This window comes from Pithys albifrons, chromosome 4, assembly GCF_047495875.1.
Source record: "Pithys albifrons albifrons isolate INPA30051 chromosome 4, PitAlb_v1, whole genome shotgun sequence".
NCBI lineage: Eukaryota > Metazoa > Chordata > Aves > Passeriformes > Thamnophilidae > Pithys > Pithys albifrons.
Genome location: NC_092461.1, coordinates 13,614,592 through 13,627,409, shown reverse-complemented (window position 1 = coordinate 13,627,409; position 12,818 = coordinate 13,614,592). Strand labels below are relative to the sequence as shown.

The 12,818-nt window shown below is 40.2% G+C and overlaps 1 protein-coding gene across 9 annotated transcripts in view; it reads right to left on the bottom strand.

Annotated features, from left to right (window-relative positions):
• Positions 1–12,818, bottom strand: part of GPLD1 (glycosylphosphatidylinositol specific phospholipase D1) — a 36,494-nt gene that overhangs the window by 14,190 nt on the left and 9,486 nt on the right. For 2 of the 9 annotated variants that reach the window (XM_071553506.1, XM_071553507.1), the window contains 11 exons: positions 10,024–10,127; positions 6,667–6,764; positions 5,780–5,890; positions 5,476–5,524; positions 4,920–4,974; positions 3,925–4,032; positions 3,231–3,258; positions 3,004–3,143; positions 2,003–2,068; positions 1,642–1,765; positions 458–597 (listed from right to left, as the gene is read on the bottom strand). In XM_071553506.1, the coding sequence (XP_071409607.1) occupies positions 458–597; positions 1,642–1,765; positions 2,003–2,068; positions 3,004–3,143; positions 3,231–3,258; positions 3,925–4,032; positions 4,920–4,974; positions 5,476–5,524; positions 5,780–5,890; positions 6,667–6,764; positions 10,024–10,096 (992 nt within the window). In that variant the 5' untranslated portion in view covers positions 10,097–10,127. Of the gene's footprint in view, positions 1–457; positions 598–1,641; positions 1,766–2,002; positions 2,069–3,003; positions 3,144–3,230; positions 3,259–3,924; positions 4,033–4,919; positions 4,975–5,475; positions 5,525–5,779; positions 5,891–6,666; positions 6,765–7,744; positions 7,858–8,195; positions 8,298–10,023; positions 10,128–12,818 lie in introns of those variants that run through there. The other 7 variants (XM_071553503.1, XM_071553501.1, XM_071553502.1 and 4 more) reach the window with 5 other exon arrangements.

Below are 12,818 nucleotides of genomic sequence, written 5' to 3'. Positions count from 1 at the left end.
CAAATTTATTTTATTACTCTGCCTTGTTGCAGGTCAAGCTAGAACATCTCTGGCAAGGAGAGACAATATCCCTCTCTCTGTCCTTAATCTGGCTTTGAACTCTCTGCTAGACGTGAGCATTTCCAAGAATGCTTGCCAGGCACCTTCAGAAATCAACTCATGACAGACAATTAATTTTGCACATATGTCAACCAACAACAAAAAAAAGGGTAACAGTGTTCCCATACTGTTCATAACTAGAGACGATGTTGGTTATAATTTTGGTTCCTTTCATTGTGAGCTTGATCAACATCTGAAAGAAAAGGTATAAGAGCTAACTTGTTGTTCTGGACAACATATTTGTATTGATTTGGACTTTCACATTTAAAGAGTATTCAAAGAATAAACAATAATATTTTGGTGGGCACTCAAAATTTTCAGAAATTAAGAGGGACACAGAAAGAAAAAAATTACTAACCATCCAAGTCTAGCATAGGGTGAAGTCAGAAAATATGAAGCTGCTGACTTGGAGATGTGCTTAGAAGATTTCTGATGTGCAGCTGCTAATGCTCTCCACATAGTGGTTGTAAAAGCATGCTTTATCAAGTGGAGGGAATTCTGAAATAAAAATAATGAAGAGACACAAAAATAGTTAAAACACAGGCTGAAACTATAAAACATTTTGGAGCACCTCAAAAATCAAGTCACCAACAGTGGAAATCACCAGATGAATCTAACCCAGGTTATAAGCACCATTTTGGAAAGAGACAAAATCTGTATGCTTTAAAGGGAGCACTACTAATTGTTCACTGTTGTGCTTTGCTGGGAGTGCTTAACCTCAAAAAAGTGAACAACTCATTCTGCAAAATGTAAATACTAAAGATATATTTTGTCTTTTTTGGCATGGCAAGATGTGTTCTAACTTCACCATACAGTGAGCAAAGTGTAAAAATTGAGTATTTATGATTGAGAAGGAGCAAGGCCCAATGCCCAAACCCCCTCCCCAAGTTTTAGGCCTGTTTGCTCAATCTTTATCACTAAGCATGTTCTGTTCTCTTTACCAGGACTTGGTTATCACTGAGTTTGTTCTGCCATAAACCAGAGGCGATAAATCAGGTAGTGGTAGACATATGAATAGAGCAAAATGGTAGCTAGCCAAGACTTTTTCTACTAGATTTGGCTGGGTCACCTGTGAAAAGAAGCAAGCTGAGTCAAAGTGAGGAAGACCTACTGAGACCCTTCTTTTGGGGATGAAGAACAGAAGGACCACTCCCCAAAACTGATGCCAGAAGTAAACACTGCCCCAACTCTGCCCAGACCACCCCTGTAATCAGTATGTAATGAGATGCTATAATCTTCTGCATAATGAATGAAAGATGTTGTAATCATTCATGTTCAAATGTATAAATTAGCCTGCTTTGACACCTGTTGGGCGAGCAAATTTGTGCGGCATTAGCTGCCTTGCTTCCCTGCACAGAAATAAATACCTTTGCTGCTGATGGAACACAAAACTTTCTCTTAGTAGTTATTTTTTGTGTCGTTTTCGCTATCATGATGTAACATCCAGAGACCCTGCTCCACCATGCAGCATTTCAGACAGAAATGAAAGCAGTTTTATATAGAGCTGAATTTTACCTAACACATTTGTCACTTCTCACTTACTGTTGCCCAAGGTTGCATGTTGAAACGAACTCCTCTCTCCGTATACTTTATGTTCTTCTCCAGTGTTTCTGTAAGCAAAGAAGTTGTATTCTTGTGATGTTCATGTTTTGATTGTTTGTTTCTGCTAAAATAAAGAGGGCAGTAATAAAAATTAATATAGCTGAATGAATTACTTAAGGTAAAAGTCTCTCTTAGGTTCTGTACAGTTCCCCTCTACAAAACTTACTTCATGCTATGAGAAGTAAATTCACACACAAAAATATAAAGAAAAATATCTCTAATTTTCGATAGCTCACTGTCCACATTAGCAGAAGACTCTCATTTCATCACTAAACCTTTGAACATTCAGAGCTGTACTTACATGTGGTTGTCTTTGTACTCCTTCGTGCAGTTTATAAACAGAGGATTCTCAGGCAGGTAGCAGGCACTAAAGAAGAATATGCAGAAAGCACTTTCAAGACTTTCATACAATGGAAGTGAAACCAAAAATATAACTTTTATCCTTACTTGTTCCTCTGTTAGAAGTCATCAGTTTTCTCAAGAAACTTAAAATTAGAGCAACATAATCCTTAGGAATCCCTCTGATATTTATTTTAATGACATTGATTAGGTTCGATATGAATCTTGCATATCTTTATATAAGTCTTGAAGGAAACTCATGTGACATTTGCTGTTATTTCTATGAATCTAAAGCACTTTCAATGAAAGCACCGCTTTGGAACAAAGAACATAACAGACTGTATTTGAAACATAATTTCACAAAATGGCCACAGTGATAGTTTCCATTTAAATGGATAGATTAATTGCCACTACATCTGTAAGAGTTGTACAAGGCTAGAACTTCTACAAAAAATGTGAAATTTTGAGTAGAAGCCTGAGCTCCAACATTGTACAGCAAGGAATATATACTCTTACACTAGAATATACTCCTCCTCCTTCTAATTCTACTTGCCTTGAGTGTCTGAAGGCAGTATCTGACCTCCCCTTGAAAGGGACATTGTTGCTGACTGATGGCAGCAGCCAGATGGTGCAGTCTCAGAGAGCCAGGCCAGGCAGAACCTTAGGGCATGGCTATGCAACATGTAAGCAGGGCCTTGAGTATGCCTTAAAGCATGCCTGAAAATTTCCCTGCTGAGTATCAGCTGGGTGTGGCAGAGGCCTGCCTGGGCAAAGGAATGTGAACACGTAAGTGTGAACTCAGGGTCTATGTGCGCCCAGGTAAAAGACAGACACAGAAATCCCTTTATCCAGTGAGGTTCTAAAGCTTAGCACCTCTTCTAGGAAAGAACATGCCTTTGGAAGAACAATTAAATGAGTGTCAGAACTTGACTACTGCATTTCATATTCCAGGACACACTGTACCTGGTTCCATTCTCTAGCATGTGGCTCATCAGCTCAAAAATATTGTTTGTCCAGAATGCCATGTCATCCACTCCTCCAAGGAAATATTCATGGAACTTCTCCACCAGAAATGGAGATTTACTAGCATATCTTGGAAAAAGCTGAGAGACAGACCACATACTTAGTAAGATAGATTACATTGTCTTCATGCTATACATTCATTTTTACTCGGGAAGCAGAAGACCAACCTTGGCAGCAGCAAGCCTTTCTCCATGCCTAAAACAAACAAAAAAATCTTCAGAAATAAAACTCCCTCACTTAATATTCAATTATTTAAACTATTATTTTCAAGGCTCCTGTATGGTAAATACTATGCAAGTCATTACATTTCTCTGTTGGTTGTTAATATACTTTTTAGAGTTGTAATGTCAAAAGTACTTACATAAATTTAATTGTTGCCTTTAATTTGGAGGGATTCACAGTTTTTGTAACTGCTGTGAGACTATTGACTAAAATAAGAGATACAACTAGGCTGTTCAGGCGCATTCAAAAGCAAACACTGACAGATAGGCAAAGTCTGTTTAGAATTATTCTTGGACTTGAAGGATCTACATAAAACATAGATAAGCCATCTATTTAGATATGTGCACTACTCCTTCAGTACATGAAAATGGTATTGCTAACATGCCACAATAGTACTTCAAGACACAATTGTTCTCCAATAAATAGGCATAAATACCCAAGATTCACCATCTGTGGAGCAATAGTTAATTTAACAGTCATATTCCATTCGTTGAAAAAATTCAGGTGCTTTATGATTTTGATGTCTAGTAGGGAGCCTGTATTGCTGACCTCAATGCATAAGGCAGTTCAAATACAGCTATAATAATTTTCCTAAATAGGTTTCACTTATAAAAACCCAGACAAAGCTATTCAACTTACAGTTCAAGAAACAGTAGGAAAGTACAGTCAGTAATTGTGCTTTCAGTTATTATCTCTTTTCCATAAAATTCCTTATAGACAGCTGCTAGGTCTTTGACAGGTACATACCTAAAATCAAGAAGATATAACAGATTTTCCACATTATCTGATAAAAGATTACAGTCTCTATAATCACAAAAGCCTGCTATAAAATATTCTAAATTTCAAAAGAAGACCAGGATTGCACATGCAGTTACTCTCTAGACAACACTCTCCTGTTGTTCAGATTGAAGGTCAGAACCCCGTAGAACCTTTCCCCTATGGCTACTGCTGGTAGAATTCCCACACTCCCCGCACTGGTTCCCTGGCTTGGTGATTACACCATCTTGGAGGATGTCCTCCAACTCTGTTGTGCCAAATCTCCTCCTAAAAAAATAGACATTTCCCACAGCTGTGTGAGAGATTTATTAGTGAACGGTGCCTTCCACACCTATGTGAACTACATTCTACTTAAAAAAAATGACTCAAATAACCTACTTTATCAACAGAAGAAAAGACATATGAGTTTTTCATTTTGGTTAAAACTGTGAGGAAACAAATGTGTGTATGTCAATCTTCTGCTAATTTTTATGGTTTTGAAACCTGTCTGAATTCAACATCCTCAATTTCCAAAAATTTAAATAAATCTTGCTTAGATTTTCATTTAACTGCATTATTTTACTAGCTTCCAGGACATTCCACTAAAATTTTTTCACTGGTTATTTTCTATATAACAACTTAAAATTCTGTTCAGAGGTAAATAATCTTTCTTGCTTTGTTCCTATGCATAAAGCTCTTTACTTTTTTTCTGTCCTTCCAGTTTTTCATGTTGGCAAACAGTATGTATATAAGGAATAGCAAACTCAGAAAAATTTAAATAGCTGCAAGGGCTTCTTTTGACAGCATTTTGTTAAAACACAATGATTATATAGAATAAACAGAAATAAATATTAAAGAAGGTAACCTTATTATCTTACCAATTTGATGCCAGATAATTGAAGTCCAGCTCAAACTGACTCACTACATCTCCACCTGAGGATGGAAGAATGAAAAAACACCCCACGCAGCCCAACAAACTGAACCTGTTAAGTATCTGTCATGGATAACATTGCTGATGAAGCCATATATGGCTATGCTATCTATATTTATATAGCAGATCTTCCAGATATATATTTAGAAGTAGCAAATGGTTCACCTGAAAGTATGCTATACATTTTATACCCCCAAAGAATAAGAATAGTAAACAATTTAAAATCACAGTAGTGACTCCATTTAAACCTTAGCATCCTTTTGTCTGCTTTTAGGCTTTAATTCAAGTGTCCATGTGCCCTATCACATATCCTGAAACATGGAGCATGAGGACAGGTATAGGAAGCCTTTCAAGCTGTGGGGGATGGCAAGAGTACAATGTCCATATGACCCATTCTTGGCTTTTGCATTGCACCATCTAAAAGTCACAATCACCCTCTGTGGTTTTGAAGAGGACTAGTTATTCTAATAGAAGGATCTGTGATTGGCAAACAGAAACATTACCAATATCACCAGCACTGTGAGCTTCTGAGTATGAACCTTGAAAATCGATCTGGAGAAAGAGGAAAACAAGAGAACTGTCTGTTTCTTTCAATATGACCAGAAACAAACTGTCCAAGTAGCCCTAATGTTTACAGGTCCCAAACCTGACCAACTTAATTCCTACAAAGTTTGTGACATTGTCTCTCAAAATATCTACCTGAAACAGGACTCCAGCTTTTCTCTTGCCCCTCACGACCAGTCAAAGGCTAAGTTATCCATTCAAATAAATCCAGCTGTACCAATAAATAAAATAATACAGGCTTACTTCTCCCATGGCCTTTAGAAATCCTTGGTCAATGCCCAGGCTATGCCAGCTAACATCTGCTACCATATGTGAAGCAATTCCAAACAGGAAAGCCACCAGTTTCTCTGTAGCCTACACAACAACAATACATTTATAGCAGTGTCAGTAATTTTACTCGTCTTTAAGAAGAGGTTAGCATTTCATGTAAGTACATTACACAAGGATATAGGTGAGAAACTCTTACAATCCAAGAACTTAGCATGACAAAATGTTGATCACTTGATGCTGGAGTCACTTTGTGTGACTAGCTTTAAGTACTTCATATGGTCTAAGGCCATAGAATTACTTGGTTGATGTAAGGGTAATTTGTGTACTTCAAGATAAATATGTACTGAAATGTTTCTCTGGGCTGGGGATAACATGACTTCCAAGGAGTGGAACTCCCCTGCCATGGGTGTTCTGCAAGTACACAGGCGAGAGAATAACATTCCTGTGCACTCTTACTTTTGAGAAACTTTTTCTTCTCCTACGTAGCTCATAGACCATGAACAAGAGCAAATCAGGACTCAGACCAAAAATTCACAAGTGAGAATTCTAAAAATGCCTGGTTTTCACATGGGAAACCCTCAACCAGATCTGACAGGAATGCAAGACGACCAATTGCATTTGAAAGTCTGGACCTATGAAATGTATCATACGCACCAGACTACAGTGAAGATAACTGATAGACTTTATATGGAAACTATAACTTTTTTGTCTGGTAAAGATGAAAATAGGATTTCAGGTCAGCAGAAACATTAATATAAAAATGTGTGCTTTTTCTACATTTCACAAAGAATGGAATTTCTGGAAGTGAATGTGAAGAAAACAGTTGAAAAAAAAGTCCAAAGTTAATTAAATTTTCTTACCACTTCCCAAGGCTGAGGATAATTCCTTCTGACATAGTGAATACTTGCTTTAAGAAATGGTGACCAGTGAGTGTCTTCAGACACATCATGGAAAATTCCTATTGCAACAAAACTGTATCAGTATTTAATTTATTCTTTGGGGAAAAATCAAAAAACCCACAGTCTTTTGCTCAATTTCATATCATACAGACAATACATTTTGCAAACCATTTAATGAGAAGAAAAGCCAAATGAGACTTATCAAAACAGATACTAGAATAACCTTCCATGATTTTGGTTTGAAACATCTGAAAATGTTGTGCCTGTGAGTAGGCACAGTACAATGAAAAGCCGCCTCTCGAGCAGAGAGGATAAAGAGAGCTGACAGAGAAGCTGTAGACTAAATTGATACATTCACTTGTATGGCAAAAAAGCTGATGGGCACAGCAACCAACTCAAAATATAATGTTTTGGGACAGGTATTGGTTTCCACAGGGCAGAGAAAGACTATGTCATCATCACTACTATCATTCTGAACATAAAGGCAAACTTGACAAGATATAGTAAATGCAGGAGTAGAGAAAGGGCAGAAGAAAGCAGGAAAAACCAGGTTTGATTTGAATAATCAGTTATTACTCTCATTTGGATTTAGGCAGAAAAGATTATGGAGCATCTAACAGAGACATTGTCTAAAAATTTCCATTTATCTACATAAAGCTAAGGGAAAGTGATGCTGATGTGATGAGTCCATGAAGCACAATGTTAAATTCTCTGAGGGAGAAGATAGGCAGGAGAGAGATTGTTCAGACCATCAGTACACTTTGAGGAAGAGTACATGTGTGTTCATGCAGCACTGTGAAACTGCAGCTTAAGGTATATTAAATGCTGAGAGAGCAGACCTTGTGGGTAATTCAGTTACCTCCTTGCCTCTTGACATTTTTCAGTGCAGCTAAACTAGATAATATAAGGATGGGATTTGCTAGGCCAAAATTAGAGTAGCTTTCTACATCGTTTGCCTCCTGCCTGGGAAGGCAGTCTGCATGGCTTTGTCCTTGATCTAGCGATGCTCAGTTAAAACAGCTCAGACCTGCAGAGATACCTTTTTCTTCCATATTGACTAAGGAGACTGCTGACAAGTGGTCCAACTATCAAACATGGCAAGATGGACTCCAACTTTAGTGAAGGAATGTGGGCTGGACGTTGCAGATTGTCCTAGTTTAAGGGAAACCAAAGTGGTTACCAAGACTAGAGGAGGGTACTCCTCCTCAATGACGACTTTACCCCTTATTAACTTTAAAAGAACTTTAATTAGAAAATTTATATAAGAAGGATAACTGTTCTTAACTACTATACAGATAGAGAGATATGTAACTATAAACAGACTAGAGCAAACTATTCCCCCCACACCAAATCAACACTCAAAACCTGTAACTTCCTCCTGGTGGAATTGCATTTATAGACAACAGGTTGCAGTGTTGCACCTCAGCTGGCTGCGAAGTCAGTTCTACCTTTTCCCCAAAGAGGCAGAGACAAGAGGCTGTATGACTTACATGGGGGCAAGATGGAACCTTTTCTGCGGGGAAGAGCAGAATCTCTCCTTGTCCTTTGGAAGCTCTGGAAGTTGGGGGGTGGAGGTGGTTCCCCGAAATCTCCTTGCAGCCAAAGTCAGTTCCGAAGAAAAAAAGGTCTTTAGCATATCCAAAAGCAGCCATGAGACCCTCCTCTCTCTCTGTCTCTCTGAAGCACAGGATGTCCAGAGATAGGAGAGGGGGAAGAGTATAGCAAGAAGGAGCTCTCACAAGCTCAGCAAACGATGGCTTCTAGTCACAGCAGCTGCCCAAAATGAAGTGAAGCCCACACACAGGAAAAGCCCCTCCCCCTCCCAGGTGCTAGTGATCTGTTCCTCACCTCCACTCCACCATTAAGTTGGAATCTAGAGTCATCAACCACTCCTTTGTTCTTGATCCTGGCACCTCAACTCTCCAAATCTTTGTGTTGGTAGGGAGAGAAAAATTCCCTAAAGGACTCCTCCCCCCCACCTTTCTTTGTTTGAACCTTTAATACAGATAGAGAAGCTCAGACCTCTGGCCTGGTATAAGGCAGAAGTCAAAACTGTTAGAAGGAAAAGATGAGGTAGATAGAAATAACCAAGTTCAGGTAGGAATTGAAGAAATCCCAGGAGAACATCAGTCACGGAAACATGCAAGCAAGACTGAAGTTTGGGATAAGATATTGTCAGATCAAGGCACAAACCCAAGAACAGTGACCTGATGAGTGACAGGAGACAGAACCAGTATTAAATGCCAGAGCAGAGGGGCAATCTGGATGTGAACTGAGCACATGCCCATCAGGATATAAACAAAGCATCTTGCAGTTGGCATAACCAATGGTTAGCATCAGCAACTTGTGTCTAGGAAATAATGAGAAGTCCATGTGCAACTGTATGATTTGACTCTAAACAGAGCAGGCAATGAGAAAAGATTGGGAAAGTGTCCTCCAAAAGACAAATGAGGATTTTGCAGTTTGAAGCAGGAAAAACAAATACGGACATAAGTGGAAACACAGGCACTAAGCTGAAAAACATGTAGAAGATGAGGGAAACTGAACAAAGATCCTAAGAACACTTTGAATTTAATGGATCTGAATTTCCATGGTGTGGGGATAAGATAAACCCCATGCCAAGTATTCACCACAGCAATGCAGCCTCCCTACTCACCCCAAGGGAAAGGGAGGAAAAACCTCTGAAACTGAAACTTAAAATGGAAAGGCTTATGTATTTACACAGAAAAGGGAAAATTAAAAGTGAAATGCAGTATACCACATACATACAAAATTAAAAGGTTCTTTCTTATCGCAAGGCAGGAGACAGCTTATCAAGTAGAGCAAAACCAGACCTTCTCTGTCTTTGGTGATGGAATTTTCTACAGCTTTTGTTGACTAAGGTTTACTGTCTTAGTTACTCATTTTCTTGCTGTTGGGAGCTATACTTTTTACTCCGACAACCTCCCACACTGGTTTTTATACCCCAGTTTACATCATACGGAATAAAATATTTCTTTGGTTGTTTAAGTCAAGTGACAACCTATGTCCCTTCTAATCTATGTAGCACCTGCAGGGCCTACTAAAACCAAGGCCTAGCTAGGCCAAGCTACCACAGTGGTTATTCCTGGTTATTAATTAAAAAAAATAGGCAATATGTAGGGATGAGATAAACACCCCCTGAAAGACAAATGCTGCTGGGACACCTCAGGACTTGCTGGGAGTTGTAGTCCTTGCACAAGCCCACAGGAAGCTATCTTATGTGTACCATGACCAGAAGCTGTAGGCTAATTGGTCCGATCTTGCACTCATTCCCCGGAAGTAACAACGTCCCCATACCCTGGGTATAGAATCTGTGTTGTGCAGTTAATAAAGTTGATTCCCTTGCGTTCCCCAATGCAAGAAGGTCCATGTCTCATTATTCAACCGCTACATATGGCATCCTAGAACAGGAACAAACAAGCTGATATCAGGAACTAAAAGGAAGAAATCCTTTTAGGATATCGGTCTGGTGGTCGCCTCTCAACTTGGTCAGGGTAGGAGCTCCAGGAAAAGGAACTCGGGGTCAGGAAAGATACAAAACTTTGCAACAAAAAAGACAGCTGAAGGTACAGGGGATGGGGTATCGAGTCAAGAGGGGTGGAAGGATCTCCCAAGATCTGAATTGGACAGCTGCAAACATAAACAGCTTGTTAAATGAATAAAGATTGAATGTTCCTCTGCAGCAAATAATTGACCTGCTAAGCTGGCCTTACATATATGTACCAGGCTTCGCATGGGCAGGAACTGTGCAAGTTATGACATGGCAAAAAGTCAGACATATGTTGGGTGTGAAAGCAGCATTTGGGGATGTGGAAGCCATAAAGCATCTGATAGTCTGTTGTATCAGAGTGTAATAAAATTTTTATTATTTTTAATCATTTTGGTCTGTGTCTGGCCTTGGCGCTTTCTAAGTTATAGAAAAACACGAATGTAAAGAAAGTACTTTTAATTTAGATGACCAGTGGAGCATAGAAGGGTGAGAAAGTACTTATGACATACTGGGAAAGCAGACAAAGTAGTGTACAAAGTAACTGTATAACACTAGATGTTCTCTATTATCAAGGCTGTGTTCCTCTCTGACTTGGCTGCACACCTCAAGATAGATACAAATACCCTGGAAACACAATAGTTGAGGTTGTACAGGGTTGTACAGGAACCTAATGATGGGAGGAAGATAATGTGGGCAGAGGTTGTACGACCACTAACCAACAAGCAAGCATGCGCAGACTGTTGCCACTTATGTCATTAATAGGCGGTGTTTGGCTGCCTCTCAGGCTTCACCTTATACTCCATCCTGGCCCTACGTAGTATAATGGATAGCTGATAAACAGGGACATCAGGAGTGGGGGAGCTGAGGAACACCCATCCTTCCACTGAGACTGTGTTAGCTCCGCGGGGATGCCTGCTAAGCATGGATGCCACCCAGCTTCTGCTGAGCCTGGTAGTCCTGGCCTGTCTGCTCGACTGAGCGTCAGTGATAGGAAGTAACTGCTGAAACATCAACTATTTTGTATCCTTTTGTATCCTTTTATGAAGTTTTAAGTGTTTTATTCTTTTTATTTTTTTTTTGTATTGAGTATTAAGCATTTTATCCTTTTTATTCTCTTTTGCTAGTTGGTAATGCAATAAACACTGTGGTATTTTATGACTGTGATTATCTTTATTCTGGACATATATCTAAAACAAACTGTTACATCTGTAAAGAGATAACCACTGACATGATGACGCTGCGTGATGGGTTATCGCCTACCGTGGATGTGGGCCCTGTTCCCCCTATTGCCCCCGACCTTCCCCCAGAGCTAGAAGGTGACTACCCCCATGCGTGAAAGTCCATGGGGGAATGAGAGGAGGGAGAGCAGCAGGAATGTTGGCTGTTGCGCGAATTGGCACTGGTGCCCTGGAGTTGAGCAGTGGTGACTGACTAGCTGCCACGCCATGCTTGTTACACTCCTAAGTGCAAGCTGCCACCTCAACCTCGCCACAAGGCTGCAGATACGGCACCATTTTTTGCACATCCCGGGGTGGGGGGGCACCACCACTGTCATCACCATCTTACAGCTACTGGTGGAGGTGTCACCACTGCCATCTTACAGCTACCGTGTGGAGACACTGCCACCACCATTTCACGGGGACCACCACCATCTTACAGCTACTGTGTAGAGACACGGTTGCTGCCATTTCACGGGGACTGCACATGGGAGCAGGCAAACCACTCCTACTGTGGCATGGCAGCAGGGGGTAATTACTCGCCATCAATGCCACATTCATACAAGCTACTGCCTGAGGATTACTATAAGGGATGCAACAATCTGAAAGGCAAGGATTACACAGAGGACTTGGAGGAGAACTTGGAAGAAAAGTTAGATGTTTTCCCTCCTGCTGAGGAACAGCAGTTGCATGGTGGTACCGGAATGGTTTGGTGGGGAAAATGCAGGGAGGAGGGTGGTTAATGCGCACCTCATTATTTATAAGTCTTGGCAGCCTTCTAAAAATCAGAATCTGATGCATAATGTTGTTAAGGAGTTTAGGCAGATTGCAAAAGAGAGTGGGGTTTCATCCCCTCATGTTTTTTTTGTTCCTGGAGACTCTGAGTAGTTCTTACATTTTTGACTTCCAGGACGGGAAGTCTCTTTCTAAAATGGTTTTGTCAGTAACTCAGTTCAGTGTCTGGCTTACGGATTATAAGGAGAGTTGTAAAAGTTATATTGACGAGAATCTGTGAGCAGAGGTGATCTGTGCCCAGTTGGCAGGGAAAGGGGACTATAGATCCCCCAAGAAGCAGGCAGATTACCCATGTGAGATATACGATCTCATTGCAAAGCTTGTATTGTGGGCCTTTAGAAAACTCCTGGGTGGGGACTGGGACAAGAATTTGTCATTTGCTAAAGTGCTGCAGGGGCCGGTTGAGCCATTCACACAATTTCCTGGACCATTTGAAGACTTCTCTGGCATGGCAAACAGAAAATGAAGACACCAGAGAGCTGCTTTTTAACCAGCTAGCATACAAAAATGCAAATGACAATTGTAGGTGAACAATGTAGCCTCTTCCTAAATGGGAGAACTGCACAGTGGCTTAAATGGTTTGGGAGTGC